The sequence below is a fragment of the Lissotriton vulgaris genome, unplaced genomic scaffold (assembly GCF_964263255.1).
Source record: "Lissotriton vulgaris unplaced genomic scaffold, aLisVul1.2 SCAFFOLD_972, whole genome shotgun sequence".
Lineage (NCBI taxonomy): Eukaryota > Metazoa > Chordata > Amphibia > Caudata > Salamandridae > Lissotriton > Lissotriton vulgaris.
In genome coordinates this window covers 744,199-760,667 of record NW_028254165.1, presented here as the reverse complement: position 1 = coordinate 760,667, position 16,469 = coordinate 744,199, and the positions used below count along the sequence as shown (strand labels likewise).

Genomic DNA, 16,469 nt, shown 5'->3' with positions numbered 1-16,469 from the left:
TAGAAGACATGATTGTTCATCTCGGACTTTCGCTGATGGTGTTCATGAAAGGGTCTTTGTTTTTGCCAAGTGACTTAATTTGTGAGGGCTGAGACTCTGTTTGGCAATCCTCTTTCTCAAAAGGGCTGGCATCCTTGCTGTTGATACAGCCAGCTTTGTTGTGTCGTGGCAGACTGGTTGCTACCCTGAAAACCTTGTTGTGAACTTCCAGCCTGGAAGCTTCCTCTGCCCCAAGGCCTTCGTGAAGGAAATGTGCCCCTTCGCATTCCACACAGAAACTGCAGAGTGCTAAACTGATTTTGCAATCTTGTTGGCCTTTTTCAACTAGTTAAGGTTTTCATCCACTGAGCTTCCAAACAACTGCTCCCTATTGAATGGAGTGTTCAAGATGTTATCTTGGACTTTTGGCTTAAACCTGGAGATTCTCAACCAGGAATGGCATCGGAGTGTGATGCCCATCATCACTTGGCAGCTTGATCTATTTGTCCAATGCGGATTTAAGGCAGGTGTTGGCGATGTCTTGCCACTTTCTGCTAGATGTGCTGCCATCTTCTTATATTGCTCAGGAAGGTGATTCATGAGGTCCCCCATTTCCTCCCAGTTTTAATTGGCATGTCTATTCAGCAGTGCTTTAGAAATCACAATGCACCACTGGCTGGCAAAACTCTGTTCGAACTTCCATCCCATGAGGTCCATTCTCTTACGCTCCTCATCGAGAGGCGGACCGCCCAGAATTCCATGAACCATTCCCTAGTTTTTATACCCCTGTTCTGTAAGGCATGCACATAGCCTAAGACCCCAATGCAGACAAAATGTCTATCGACCAACTTCTTTTTATGGATAGTGCTATGATGCCAATAAAAATATATTAAAAAAAAAAAATCAAGAGGCGGACCGAAGGTTGATGGAATGCTGGTCCTCTTCCTTGCTGTGGAGGTGCTTATGGAATCCCCAGGGACAGTATCCTTAATATAGGCAGGGTCCTTGTAAGAATATTAATATTTTTTGTCAGCCCTTTGAGCCACTGCTCTATAAGTGGTTGGTTCCTTCAAGGGCTCCTTTCCTTGGTCGAGGACACTAAGAAGCATGGGTAGGACCGGACTACTTGTCTGGCTTGGCACCAGCGTTTCCAGCAGAAAACATGATTGCTGCTAGTCTTCCTCCCGCTGCACCCCATATCTGCCAGCTGAGTGCATGATCACTTGGTTGTACATTCCAATGCCATTCGGAGACAACTCTCGACTCCTTCCTCAGGCGAGTCTATTTTTAGGCATTGCCATTGAAGTTCATCGTGCCCAGATTCCTCTGAACCCTGTTCTTCTTCATAGTAATGCTCTTCCTCCTCTTCTTTGGGCTCAGGTGTGAGTGGAGGTTGAAATTCTTCGACCTCATTCTCTGCTTGCTCCTCTGGCGTCAAAGTTTTTGGCGTGATCCTGAACCCCTTCAGACTTTCAAAGTCCTTCTTCTTCTGGAGAAGGGCAGACATTTCGGCCTTGAGGCCCCTCTTCTTTTTCTCGATCTCAGCAGCCCATTCTTCAGGGATGAAGGTCATAGTCTTTCTCCTCGGCATCAAAGATTCTTTTAACGACATATCAGTCGTCAAACTTGGTGGTCGGCTCTTGATTTGTCTGACTTAGATTGCAAAACATCCTTTCCCCTTCCGTCCTTCGACGACCTGAGTTTCTCAGGAGCGGTTAGGTTTGATAAACCCCATTCTCATTATATACTTGTTTTGTGCCATAGTAGGTTAACAGTGTGCGGCTAAATTAGATCTCAATTGTATTCACGTTATGCAACCCACTGAGTTATCCTTGTAATGGGCAAAGCTTCAGTTAGCGAGTGTGACTCCATTTTGTATTTCGCAATCCCCATTAGGCTGTGTCTGAACTAGGCCCAGTTATTTGTCTTGCTTGCCTCAGCTGAACACTGAATGTAGTTATTATTTTCTTTTCTGTTCAGGCTTGCCTTCTTACTTACTAATGAATAGGCCATTCCGCCTTGGCATACCTATCCATGTGTGTAGCTCTGCTCCCACATTAGGAGATGATGAGACCCAGCACGGCAACCTTGAAACTATGATAGTGTGTACCCATCTAGCAGGTGGTAGCCCATCCTTCTGTGCCTTCTTAGTTCACGCTCAGCCTAAGTCGGTAACGACTTGGTTGGGGGTTCTTGGAGGAATGGTTATGCATTGCAGACAGTTGGGGGGCCAGTCCCTCGGCAAACATCTTAGGGTGCAGGTCAGATTGGAATCCTCTGCAGAGTATTACAAATAAATGCATGTTTGTATTCTCTACTGTCTGACCAACTCTTGATTACTTTGGAAGGCATAGCAGGTGGTTTTCAGTAACCCGAGTGACTCTTTCCGGTCACTTCCTTCAGAGCTTTTCCTTCACTGGAGTCCCCATTGAGGGATCCGTGGTGTTCCTTGTCTCGGGGCGTGCCTGCTGTCAGCGAATGCTTCGAGATTGAGGCATCCTTCAACATCCTCGAGTCAGATCTTCGAAACGCAGATGATGTTTTGGACTGGATGTAGTCAGTGTGAGAAAGTGCCTCTTTTGCATGGTTGGCCCGACACTTTTTGCCTAGTTTTGATGTGGTTTCAAATGTAGCTCACATGGTTCCTGCCATTCAGGTCCATTGTGCCAGTGCTTCTACCCTAAACACAAACCCCCAATTGGTACTTATATAAGTCCCAAGTAAATGGTACTCTGGGTACCTAGGGCCTCTGAGCTGAAGAGGGTCCCCTGAGATTCCTCTCACTGGGAACAAGCATAACTTCCTATTAGGACAAGATAGGAAAGGAATATGCTACTTACCAGTATGCATCTGTTCTTGGCATAGAGGGCTGCAGAGTGGTACATTATGAATAGATCGCCATCTGGTGTTGGGCTCGGATGATTGCACTTTGTTTTTCTCTTGGAGAGTCTTTTGTATCTTGGTGACTCCTCCCTTAGTTGGTAGTGCGCATGGGCATCGGCTCCATCCTTAGATTGTTTTGCCATAGTAGGGTTAGATGGAGTAGTGTAGTAGAATACAGATAAGAATGCCCATGTAAGTGTATCTAAATAAGAATAATGTTGGAACAGACACAGGTTTCCGGGGAGGCTGGGAGGGCATGTACCACTCTGCAGCCCTCTATGCCAAGAACAGATGCATACTGGTAAGTAGCATATTCCGTTCGAGGCATATGGGCTGCAGATGGTACATTATGAATAGACTATACAGCAGTTCTCTCCCTAGCGGTGGTCGCCAGTGTCTGTTGCAACGGTCTGAAATAAAGTTTTTAATACTGCTTGTCCCACTCTAGCTTGTTGTGTTGTGTGCACATCTACACAATAGTGTTTTGTGAAGGTGTGTGGTGTAACCCAGGTAGCTGCTTTGCATATGTCATCTAGTGGGATGTTTCCCAAAAATGCCATAGATGCTCCTAGTTTACGTGTAGAGTGAGCTCTAGGAGGAACAGTTAATGTTCTCTTTGCTTTTAAGTAGCATATTTGAATGCATTTTACAATCCATCTGGCAATGCCCGCCTTAGAGATGGGATTGCCTTTGTGTGTTGGAGAAAACGCAACAAATAGCTGTTTTGTCTTTCTGAAAGTTTGTGTTCTTTCTATATAGTACAATATGGCCCTTCTAACATCTAATGTATGTAGGGCTCTTTCTGCTACTGTTTGTGGTTTTGGAAAGAAAACCGGTAATTCCACTGACTGATTGATGTGGAATGCTGAAATTACTTTTGGTAAGAATTTTGGGTTTGTTCTAAGAACCACCTTATTTTGGTGTAACTGCATGAATGGTTCTTGAATTGTAAAAGCCTGCAGTTCACTTACTCTTCTAAGTGATGTGATAGCTATGAGGAAGGCCACCTTCCATGTGAGGAATTGTATTTCACACCTATGCATAGGTTCAAAGGGTGGCCCCATTAGTCTGGTAAGTACTATGTTGAGATTCCAGACTGGGGAAGGTGGTCTTCTTGGTGGAATGACTCTTTTGAGTCCTTCCATGAAAGCTTTAATTGCTGGTACTTTAAACAGGGAAAGATGTTGCCTGTTTTGTAGGTACGCCGCTATAGCTGCGAGATGAACTCTTATAGAGGTATATGCTAAGTTACATCGCTGTAAGTGTAGTAAATAGCAAATGATTTGTTTAGTGGATGCGTCCAGAGGGTTGATTTGCTTACTGTTACAGTGTATAGCAAACCTTTTCCATTTTGCTGCGTAGCATGCTCTGGTGGTAGGACGTCTTGCTTGTTTAATGATTTCCATACATTCTGGTGGTAGATCTAAATATCCAAACTCTATGACCTCAGGAGCCAGATCGCTAGGTTCAGTTGTTTGGGATCTGGGTGCATTATTTCTCCATGGTTCTGTGTAAGATGCATGGGTAATAATCTTAGCTTTTGATGTGGTACTTGTGAGAGTTGTAGCAGTGTGGTGAACCACGGCTGTCTTGCCCACGTGGGTGCCACTAGTATCATTGTCATTGAGTGTTGCTGCAGCTTCCGAACCAGTAACGGAATTAGTGGTAGAGGAGGGAACGCGTAAGCAAATTTGTTGGACCAATTTATCCATAGTGCGTTGCCCTGGGACCGTTGGTGTGGGTACCTGAATGCAAAGTTTTTGCATTTTGCGTTCTGATGATTGGCAAACAGATCTATCTCTGGTTGCCCCCATTTTTGGAAGAATGGCTGCAGTATTTGGTCGTGCAGCTCCCATTCGTGTACTTGCTCTGACTGTCTGCTTAGGATGTCTGTTATCTGATTTTGAACTCCTGGTAGGTGTTCTGCTAACAGATAGATCTTTTGAGGAATGGCCCATCTCCAAATGTCCTGTGCTAGCTTGGATAGTTGGAGAGAGTGTGTCCCCCCCTGTTTTTGAATATAATACATTGCAGTCATGTTGTCTGTTCTGATCAGGACTGCCTTGCCTGTTATTTGCATTTGGAAAGCTTTTAGTGCTAGAAACACTGCTAATAGTTCCAGGTAGTTGATGTGCAGTTTCTTTTGCTGCACACTCCACTTCCCCTGCACTGTGTATTTGTCCATATGCGCTCCCCATCCTGAGAGCGATGCGTCCGCTGTTATTATTACTTGTGGAATTGGCTCTAGGAACGACCGTCCCTTGGAAATGTTTTCTGTGTTCCACCACTTCAGAGAGCGGTACGTCCGGTCGTTCACCAACACCAGATCTGTAATCTGACCTTGAGCCTGATTCCACTGTGTCGCTAGACACTCCTGTAGTGGACGCATTTGAAGTCTGGCATGTGGTATTAGCAGTATGCATGAGGACATCATGCCTAATAGTTGCATAAACACTCGTGCTGGTAGTGAGTGTTGTGGTTGAAATCTTTGTATTAACCCGACCATTGTTTGTATCCTGACTGGGTTGGGGTATGCTATTGCTTTTTCTGTGTCTACTGTAGCCCCCAGGTATTAATGGATCTGGTTTGGTTGCAGGTGCGATTTTTTGTAGTTCACCGTGAACCCTAGGTGGTGCAGCAATTGAATTGTCTTTTGTGTGTTGTGAAGACATTCTTCTTTTGACTTGGCCTTTATTAGCCAATCGTCCAAGTATGGGAAGACATGTATTTGTTGTCTTCTTAGGTGTGCTGCCACCACAGCTAGACATTTTGTGAAAACTCTTGGTGCTGTTGTGACACCGAACGGAAGGACTTTGAACTGATAGTGTTGTCCTTCTAAAACAAACCTTAGGTATTTTCTGTGGGCTTTGTGAATTGGGATATGAAAGTAAGCGTCTTTTAGATCCAGTGTAGAAAGAAAGTCCCCTTTCTTCAGTAAAGGGAGTACTTGTTGGAGCGTGACCATGTGGAAATGCTCCGAATTTATGTAAGCATTGAGAGGTCTGAGGTCTAATATTGGTCTTAGGGACCCGTCCTTTTTGGGGATCAGGAAGTATAGAGAGCATACTCCTGTTCCCTGTTGATCTTTTGGGATCTTCTCTATTGCATGCTTTTGTAGAATTGCTAGAACTTCTTCTCTTAACAATGTCAGATGATCTTGACTCATTGGACGCTGTTTGGGGGGGATGTTATGTGGGGTAGCTGTGAGTTCTAGGCAATAACCATGTTGGATAATTTGTCTCACCCACTTGTCTGATGTTATGTCTTCCCAGACAGGTAGGAACTGTGATAGACGTCCCCCGACCGGTGTTATGTGGTCTGGGGGGAGTTCTATGAAGTCACTGTTTTGGTGTTGAGGCGTTGCGGTTGTTATTATTTCCGCGGCCTCTGCCCTTGTTGTTGTTACCTCTGTAACTTCCTCTTGAATTACCTCTGGGTGATGTTGGAGTGAAAGAGGTGGATTGCTGATTTGTTCCTGTATTCTTTGAGCCCCCTCTATAGGTGGATCTACGAAAGGAACCTCTGTGTGTTGGCTGTTGCAATGCTCCCATTGACTTAGTCGTTTCTGTATCTTTCTTCATTTTTTCTAAGGTCTCGTCTGTGCTTGAACCAAACAGTGTCTTTTGATCAAATGGTTTGTTCAGTAGGGCCGTTTGTACTTCTTGTTTGAATCCTGAGATTCTAAGCCATGCATGTCTTCTTAGCATGACACTGGTGTTAATAGATCTTGCTGCAGTGTCTGCTGCGTCTAGTGCGCATTTAATGGAGGTATTAGTTATTATTTTACCTTCTTGTATTAATTGATCTGCCTTTTTCTGATGTTCTTTGGGGAGATGTGTGATAAGTTTCTCTAACTCATCATAATGTGCCCTGTCATAACGTGCGAGTAGTGCTTGTGTATTGGCTATACGCCAGCTATTAGCTGCCTGTGATGCTACTCTTTTGCCTGATGCATCTATTAACTTTGACTCTTTATCTGGTGGAGGAGCCTCTCCTGTAGATAATGAGTTTGCTCTTTTACGAGCGTTTGAGACCACCAGCGAGTCTAGAGGTACATGGCCTTTAATAAATATTGGGTCCTTTGGAGCCGCTTTATATTTTTTATCAATTCTTGGGTTTAACACCCTGGCTCTCACTGGGTTTTCGAATATCTCCTCTGTGTGACTAAGAAGACCCTTCAACATAGGAAGAGTACCTGATGTTCTCTGTGCATTAGGTAGAGTCTCTAACAAGAAATCCTCTATTTGAGGTTCTGTATGCATATCTAGTTTGTGATATTTTGCTGCCCTATTAATGAGCTGCACAAAACCTGTCTTATCATCAGGTGGTGAAGGCTTTGAGGGATATAGCTCTGGGTCGTTGTCCTCATCTGACCCTACATCATAGTTTTCCCATGGGTCCTCCTCATCTGGGATAGTTTCGTCATCCCCTTGAGGTTCTCCCTCCCCTAGATCACTGTCTACATCTGACTGAGGTGTAGCTGGTCTTGGTGTGGAAGGTGTAGGAATATTTGTCCTATTGTGAGGAATAGGAGAAGAGGGTGTGACTTTAGGTCGAGGAGAAGCAGGAGGAGTTATATTTGTCCCCATTGTTCTCTTTTTTGAAGGAAGAGGTTTATCTTCTGACTGTTCACTCTTTCTCTTCTTCGTGACCACTTTCCCAGTTTGCGGATCAATAAACAAGATCTTTTGTTTGGGATCTGTCTGTTGCTCCTGAATCGGTACCGAAGGTCCTGGTTCCGAGAGGTGCTTTTGTTTTCGATCGTCAGATCTTGTTGTTTTCGACACCGAATGTCTGCTTGATTCCGACTTTCTGGGTATCGAGTGCATCTTGGGCGATAAATCATATTTATGCTTCGACATGGAATGTTTTGATACCGAGCTTTCCCTTGTATGTAGCCTCGGTGCCGAAGTCGATGTCGCCCTTTTCTCGGATCCGACATGGTGGGGGTCCGAGTGTTTCAGTTTCAGTTTCGGTTTCGTTGCCGGGCCCGAGGGCGGGGCGTCGGAAACTTTTTTCTGCGGTTTGACCGGGCCCGAGGGCGGGTCGTTACCGCACGGGGTCGGTTTTTCGGTAAGGGGACGTCGTCACTCACGGTTTGTTGCTCGATGAGTTCTTCAACCTCCGACTGGTCCCCTTCCGACCCCGACTGGTCCTCTTCTTCCTCGATTTGCTCGTCTCCGAACAGCTCCGGGATCGCCTCCGCCTGCATTCTGGAAACCTCGTGTCTTCGAGCTCGACGATTTCTAATCGTTAGCTTGGAGGAGAATGCTGCACAGGCTTCGCAGTCCCTGGATTCGTGTTCAGGCGATAGACAGAGGTTGCACACCTCGTGTAGGTCCTTGTGTGGGAACTTCGCACCACACGTTGGACATTTTTTGAATGGAGTCCTTTCCATGGACTCCGGGCTTGACTGCGTCGAGAAAGGCCTCCTGTTCTTCGACGTAGATCCAAGTTTTTCTCTTCGATTTTGAATTTGAACGCGTCGGAATGGAAATGAAACGCGTTCGATAACAATACCGTCGAATTGGAAAGGGAATACGCGCCGATAAATCACTTTCTTCTGAAGTTGATCTGGAGCGTCTCGATCCTCATCCGAACCCGATGGCGGAAAAAAACAATCTAAGGATGGAGCCGATGCCCATGCGCACTACCAACTAAGGGAGGAGTCACCAAGATACAAAAGACTCTCCAAGAGAAAAACAAAGTGCAATCATCCGAGCCCAACACCAGATGGCGATCTATTCATAATGTACCATCTGCAGCCCATATGCCTCGAACATACAGTTTAGTATGTCTTAACTCAGAATGTTAAAATACATCTTTTAGTGAGGGTTATTTTTACATTCTGTGTTTGGAAATATCCCTTTTAGAATGTAGTTGTTTTCTTGCTTAGCCACCCACTGTGCCTCTGCTAGTATGTCTATTGACTCTCTGGCTTTGGAGTGACAGGGGCTGGGGAGGTGTAGTTGCTCCAGAGAGTCTGGATGAACCAGGGCTTGGCTGAATAGACCTGGGCTGCACTTAGAGTAGGGGGGAGGAGATTTCCTTTCACCTGAATGGGCCTGATCTTCCTTCCACAATGCTGTCTCCACCTCCTACCAGGAAGCTGCACCAGACAGGATAAAAATGGTTTTGACTAAGCACAGGGCTTCTCTGCCACCAGAGAACAAAGGATTTTGCTGTATAAATATAGGGGCCCAAACCCAAGAACTTTAGAACTCGCTGGAATAAAGGAACCTGCCAAGAAGAAGAGCTGGAAAAGCTGCTCCTTTGCTGTGTTGTTACTTTGTTGGGTTGGCCTAGAGTTGCAGCTTCTGCCTTGTGTGCGGAGTATCGTCAAGGGCTTGAAATAGAGCTTGTCTCCTGTTCTGAAGTCTCAGGAACTGCAAAGACTTCACCAAACTCTGGGTACTGCTTCTGGAACCACTGTTTCAGTTGTCACAGAGAAGGGAAAAGCAACCAACTAAGTCACCGACTCCGTTGCTAGCTCCTTGTCCGGAAGGTACTGCAGAGGGTTCCGCTGCATCTCTAACTGCAACACTGGTGTCACAGACGACGAAGACTGCTGCCGCCAAGCCGCTGCTTGAACGGTGACCTGTGGGCACCACACTCCGCACCACCTCCCTTCATTTTACCATCCTGTTCTCACAGACACCGTTGATGCACGTGACCTCTGTGACCGCATTGTGGCTTGAGGGCACTGCTCATAAATCACACAACGCACCGCCCCATCCCACAACTTAGTTCAGACCGACCAACATCAGCTTCCCTCAACCGGCTCTGTCGCCTGCACCGTGATCTGTCAGAACCGCAAAAAGCACAGCCTTAACTCCACACCGTATCCCTGGTCTCACCGACGCCGCTGGACGACCGTTACCGAGCTGATGCCTGCACTGTGAATTGAGGGCACCGCGTGCTGTACCGCTCCGCTTCACGCCGCAACCATGACAGTTGCCATAACCGGCACGCACCATGTCGGCTTCAACACAAAAGGTACTGTTTACGAGTCTGTAGGCACCCCTGATCGATGCCATCAGACAGAACTTTTGTATTCTGTTGTTTACAGCACCACCTTAGCTCCGGATGAAGCTACCGACTTCAAAGAACTGTGTTTTTCAAGTATTCTTGGAAAGTGCATACTTTTAAAGTACTGTATGTTGGATTTTTTGCCGTTTGGTGTGGTCTTCTTTTGTTGTGTTTTCACTGGATTACTGTTGGCTATGTGCAAATACTTTACAACTGCCTCTGAGATAAGCCTGATTGCTCGTTCTTAGCTACCAAGGGGATGAGCAGGGATAATTTTAGAAGTGTAACTTCCTTACCCTACCTGACTAGGAAGAAGGATACCTATTTGGACAAAGGTGCTAATCTCTGCCATCTAGAGACCCCCATTTCTAACAACTCCCTTCTACAAGAGTTGGATGTCTCGACAAATGCATTAAAATGTTGAGAACTTCCAGTGTGTTTGCAGACTGTGGAGTTTGCTGTTGAAAAAACACAATTTAAGGCAGATGATAAAAAGCAATTTAGGGCAGAGAAGCACAGCACAGCAAACTCAAGGATTTAAGTACCAACTGAAAGCAAAACTTCCAAAACAAATTACCACCAACTCACCAGAATTCAAGGCAAAGAGGAGCTCGAGAACCAACCATCAACTAGGGGTGGGTGATAAATTCTGCTCTGAAGGCGAAGTTCGTGGAGTTTTGGCCACTCCACATTACACTTGTTCCGCTGAATCCCATCCAAACTCTGCCAACCGCCGTGTGGTGGAGTTTTTTTCAAATGCACCGCTCGCCAACGGTACGTTGGTGAGTGACAATTAGCGTTTCCTAGCGCCATTTTCGGCTGCTACGATTGCACCGGACGAGATTTTCTCAATGCGGGCGGTCATGACTGTTCGCAGTGAGAACGTTGCTGCTGGAGTAGAAGATCTACTCGAGAGGCAGCAAAGAAGCAGCACCCTCTGGCGTGCTGCATAATGCAGTTCGCACCAGTTTTGCAGCATAAAACAAGCTCCCGACTCTAAAAATCAATGTGAGCAGCTAACGTGCCGATTTCTGTCCACTCAAAGAACTCCGAAAAAACATGTGGAGCTTTCATGTAACTCCATGGAATTTCGCAGAGTGACACTTCGCGAGTTCCACCCACCCCTACTATCAAGCATGAACAGTGGACAAACTGGGGAGGGGGAGTGCAAGGGAGGATGCAAGGTGAAGCATGGAGTTGGATGCGAGCCTCGGCATCCACGGCCCACAAAGTTACTTCTACTGTTGAATAGGAGGTGCTCTGAGGCAGCAGACTTATTTGGGGGACACCTAAGAGCAGGAGGTACCCGGTGCCAAACCTAGGCAGCTCCGTACGACTGCCCCAAAGGACAGTAGGAGAGGGTCTGTCCATGGCACATCAAGATGGTGGTGGAGTCCTACATCTGAAAGTGTTGCGTGGGCAGACCTCTCAAGATTCTATTTCCCCACCTGAGCCGCGGACTGAGGATGCATTAGGCATCGGATGATAGCTGTGGAAGACTGTCCAGTGGTCAGCCTGAACTAGTGAGAGGAAGGAGGAGAAGGTGAGAGGCGGGGTTACGCATGATTGGTGGGGGAACTGGTGTGGTCCACTCAGGGCCAGTATCTTTCTCTGTCCATACCCCTGTTCTCAGTTGGGGGGCCAGCTGTGGCCCGGTGGGGATGGCAGTGAACTCAGTTTGGGGCAACCCCAGGCCAGAAACTGAGAGGGAGGTACTCAGGCCAAAGGGACTGCAGATGTTATCTTGGTAATTCTCGCCTGCACAAGCAAGACTATGATAATAACTGGCCACACAGGCAGAAGACAAGTGCAAGTGAAAGGAAGCAGCAAGACGTCGGTTAATGGTCTGACTGAGTGAGTGCGTGGGTGGAGAAGGAGGTGAGAGGCTGGGGTGTTCGTGCCTTGCATGGGGTGGTCATTGCAGCTTGCTGGGAGCTGGTACCTTTCCCTGCCTCAGTCTCACCCCGTGCACAAACAACAGTTGACATGGCTTGGCAGTTCCGGCTGGACTGTTCCCATGAGGCACAGGGTCACGGCTGATTTGCATATGGCCATGTCTGAACTGGGGTGGTGTGGTGAGCAAAACAACGATGGATTTAGGCCTAAATTTCTGTACAGGGGTGAATGTATGACATTGTTCTGCATTCTGTCCATCAACTGTTGTTTTTGCATCAGTCCCATCCTGTAGCACAGCCAGGCGCCAGACTTTTGTCTGGCGGGGTCAGGTAGAGGGGGGCTGGTCCTAGGAGAGGTCAGAGGTTGGTCCCCCGAGGGAAGGCTCCAGGCGGTCAACTGAAACAACCCCCGCCAAGTGGAACACAGCTGTGATGGTACGCAACTGATGGTGCAGCGACGGCCTCGCTGTTGGTGTGACAGAGAGATTTCTCTCCATGAGGCATCAGAAGGGATTATGATGACCGGAATGCTGACAGGCCAGCTCCTAGCCCAGGATTTCTGAGGATGGTCCGCATCAAAGCAGTAAAATAGCTGTAGCAAGGAACCATCTCCAGTTTACAGGACATTGGGAGCCAGGTGCAAAAGCCATTGACCGGAGCCTGGAGGCTCATACAGTAATGATCTTGATGGCCATCAAGGACACAAAAACAACTTTGCTGAATAAATCTGGAAGGTGACCTTGTGCTGGAACCAGAGCGGCACAGGGATCGGTGCTTTGCTCAGGTGCAGACCATTAAAAGCTTGGTCATGCGATCCTTATTTGCCTTGGTGTGCATGATGCCACGCTTGTTGCACAACCTCGAGTCATGCCGTAACCCCAAACACCAAAGACACACCTTAAACACCTCAAGTGGGTCTAAAAGGGAACCCTGCACATTACAATCCTAACGGTTTAAAACTTAACTTTTGAGTTGGATGCATTATGGCACTAAACTGATTATAGAAAATATAATCCGGATTTGTGAGAAAACTTACTGACAAAATATGAGGAGAACAAGTTTTGGATCCAAGATGAAGGGCACAGTTAAAAGACAACTGACATCAGGGCACTGTGATTGCCACTATATGCCTCCAGTGGTGTTGTTTCTGGTGCCAAGATGGAACCAAGGGGCAAGTGCAGGAAAGTTATGTAAGAACTTTCTACATACAGTCCGAAACCTGGCATATTCAAAAGGTGAGGAATCTGCAGACAGACTTATCCATCACAAATCCTTTTACATATTCAAGATGTGAAAGATCTATTTGCAGGAGAGGGTGGATTTGAGGAAGAAAATAGGTAGGAAATTTATCATTTGGTTGACTTGACAATCTGATATCATTGTATGTAGGAATGATGGCTTGATGCTCAGAACAATTTTATTCCTGGGGAATATTGTGTAAGGCTCATTTGAGCATAGTGTTGGCATATCAATAAGTCTTAGTCCTGAAGTGATGTCAACCAGGATTCCTAGCTTTGAAGAAAGGTACTACAAGGCTGAGGTTTGCAATGGATTTGAAATGGGAGACACATAAGCTTTGACAGGATTACAGACACTGTTAGAGGAGTAGGCATTCTGACTGGAGTCATTGGTCACTGGGATAGTAAAGGGGGTAGTTTGGTAAGGATTCTTAATATAGCTGGACCATTAGGGAAGAACATAGTATGCCAGTGTTTGCTAAATATAGAAGCAAAGTCAGTACAGTTTCTCCCACCCATCTGACACCATAAAATGGGGTTGATGCACTTCTCTAACTCGCCGGATGCAAACTCTGTTCAACCTGAACACACACATCTAGTGAAAGGGTTTTACATTTCATTAAGAATGTCATTACTGTTTTGTGGAAAATTGAAATGCCGATATTGGAGGGGTTCAGGCTGATATGCACATAAACTTGATTTGGATAAAATAGGTAGCCCTGTGTTCTGGAAAGGTCAAGTCAGCATGGTCATTTGCTACATGGTTGCTTTCACAAGTGATGGAGATCTGCGAACCACCGTTTTAATTGCATTTCAATAACAATGAAGATGATTTTTATTTTTACATGTTTTCACATAATGATCACTTTCAGAAACAGTGGAATCAATGGGAAAGCATAAAAGTATGTTTGTGACAAACTCAGTAAAAGCTCATTTCCATTCAATAAGTTCTCCAGATACCTGGTAGCTGGAATTCATAAAAATAATATGGGTCCTAAATAATATAATACACATTAAAAAAAAAGTATAATATTCTTACAGATTATCAATAACTCACATCTGTAGGTCTAAGTATAGCGGGTTTTTGTCGCTCTAAATGAGATAGCTCCAATTAAAACATCTCTGAGCTCCCCTTTCCTTTTGAAAGGGTTGTAGCCCTTAGTGCCAATAGAGTGACACTAGGAGGAGACCCAGATGTCACCATTGGTGAGTGATGGGAACCCGTCCTTTTATAGGATGTTTCCTTCTGTAGTCTGCTAGAGATATATATGTTTGGTCACTACATTGAGGTCTTTTGTAATTCTAAGAGCCCGCCTAGACTGTGGATAATATTCTGTGTATGTAATATCACTGATGAACATTTTACTAGTGCCATCTATTCTAGAAGTCATCCATCAAAGACCATTTGGACATTTAAAGACATATCCTGTCAAGCAAACCCATGATAACTACTACTCTAAGATTATATATTAAATTAGTTGAGATTGGTCACCCCTTCTTTCTCCATTCCCGTTTTATAGTATTCTTCTCCCTCGCTTTTTACAGGACCAATAATAAGCTATAAGATAAGTAAGGCGGTCTGGGAACAACATCAATTGCACACAAGAAAACAATAACATTAACAGCAGTCAAACCAGTACCTGTGTGCTTTCATCATGAAAGCCCTCGAGAAAGCTCTCAAGGAGCTCATCAGCATTGTCAATTCGTTCAGCATACTCGCCAACAATCCAGATCATGGCGGCTCGGGCATCAGGTTCATCCAGGGAGTCCAAGTTCTCGCATAATGTAGCAATGATGCTCTCATACCTTTGAGAATAAAGGTTAAACTGTGACAGATGCAGGTGAAACATTTACTTTCACAGAGGAGAGGAAGATTGTTTTAATGGTAAGAACATGCCCAAGACCAGAAGGAAAATGCTACTTACCAGTATGCATCTGTTCTTGGCATGCAGAGCTGCAGATTCATATACTTGTGCATAGATCGCTAACTGGTGTTGGGCTTGGATGTTTGCACTTTGTTTTTGTCTTTGGAAGAAGTCTTTGTAGTCACGAGATAGGTTTCTCCTCCCTAAGGTGAGAGTGCGCATGGGCATCGACTTTATCTTCAGATTGTTTTCGCCATAATGGGTTTTGATGAAGTTAGTAAGAATTAGAACAAGCATTTGCAATGGAATAGGTCTCGCATTTACGCGAGATTCAGCTATTGACAATGCAATTAACAATGCCTTTTATTTTTGTTTTCGTTTTAAAAACATAAATAAAAGGCATTGTCATTTTCAATGCCAATAGCTTATACTCGCGTCACTTCGAGACCTATTGCATTGCAAATGTTTGTTGTTTATGATGTGTACACATTGGCTACTCCTCCATGGAACAAGGTGGTTACTGTTGCCCTGGGTAAGCGTCCTATTCCCCCCCCATTCCGGTCACCATTCATACAGATGCTGCTTCCAGGACATTCTTAATGTATGCAGGATGGGATGTATATGTCTGTCCACTTAATGATATTGTACACTGCACAACTGGTGGTGCAATTGAACTAAATGACAAAGAAATTTAGACAAAAGCGTATGTGCATTGTGCTTTACAAGGCATGGGAGACAGCGTCGCGCAGGCAATGTTTGTTGTAAGATTCGGGTAATCAACAGTAAAACCCGGCCCACTAGACCATAAAACAAGCCCACAAACAGACAGGCAAAAAACGGGCACCACCGACCGGTCAGACCAGCTCTCCTGGCACCGCCAGATTGCCCTAGACCAGTCCCACCCTGTCTCTCACTAGTATCGACTATTTAATCATAAGACGGAGCCTCCACCACCTCGTTTACATTTTATTAACTACATGCAGCACACTTAATTTTCTCATGGTGAAGGTGCACTACCGCCTGTTCCTTGTGAAACGTGTTGTGTTGACTGACGTTTCTAAATTTAGCGGCCGATTTCCACAAGGAAGAGATAGCATGAGTTTCACAATATGTGAAATAACTAATTTTCACGGCTGTGTGTAACTATTGGATTTGTGTTTTGGCACAGTCTATATTTAATCAGTAAGTTGGTGTCTCGGTGCCCTAATAAAAACGAGAACTGGCAATAAATTGCAGTGATCCACGGAAGTATAACTACGGAATATTTTGCCTTTACGTTAATACTGGTCTTTGCTACCTTCAAGAAACATCTGCTAACCCACCGTTTAAGATTACTTTCCAATTGCAGCTTTTTCTTTAAATCTCTGTATACTTTGGTTGCTTTAATAACATTTCTCCGACCTTTTTTTTATCAAACTGTACAGATTTCCAGTCTCTTCTTAACTAGTAGCTTCTTGTGTTTAGGTTCTCAAACTACGCTGCTGAGTCTTGTAAAGCTGTATACATTTTCCAATAAAGTCACTGTTAAAAGATGAGCGCGTAAGATTGTGTTTCTGCCTGCAAAGAGCCAGGAAGTATCC

At 45.3% G+C, this 16,469-nt stretch overlaps 1 protein-coding gene across 1 annotated transcript in view; it reads right to left on the bottom strand.

Moving 5' to 3' along the window:
* The window catches only part of AP2B1 (adaptor related protein complex 2 subunit beta 1), a gene marked incomplete at its 3' end in the record, with an annotated part of 476,528 nt that overhangs the window by 61,770 nt on the left and 398,289 nt on the right, over positions 1–16,469 (bottom strand). The window contains exon 11 of the mRNA XM_086951572.1: positions 14,665–14,830. Within this exon, the coding sequence (XP_086807698.1) occupies positions 14,665–14,830 (166 nt within the window). The remainder of the gene's footprint in view (positions 1–14,664; positions 14,831–16,469) is intronic.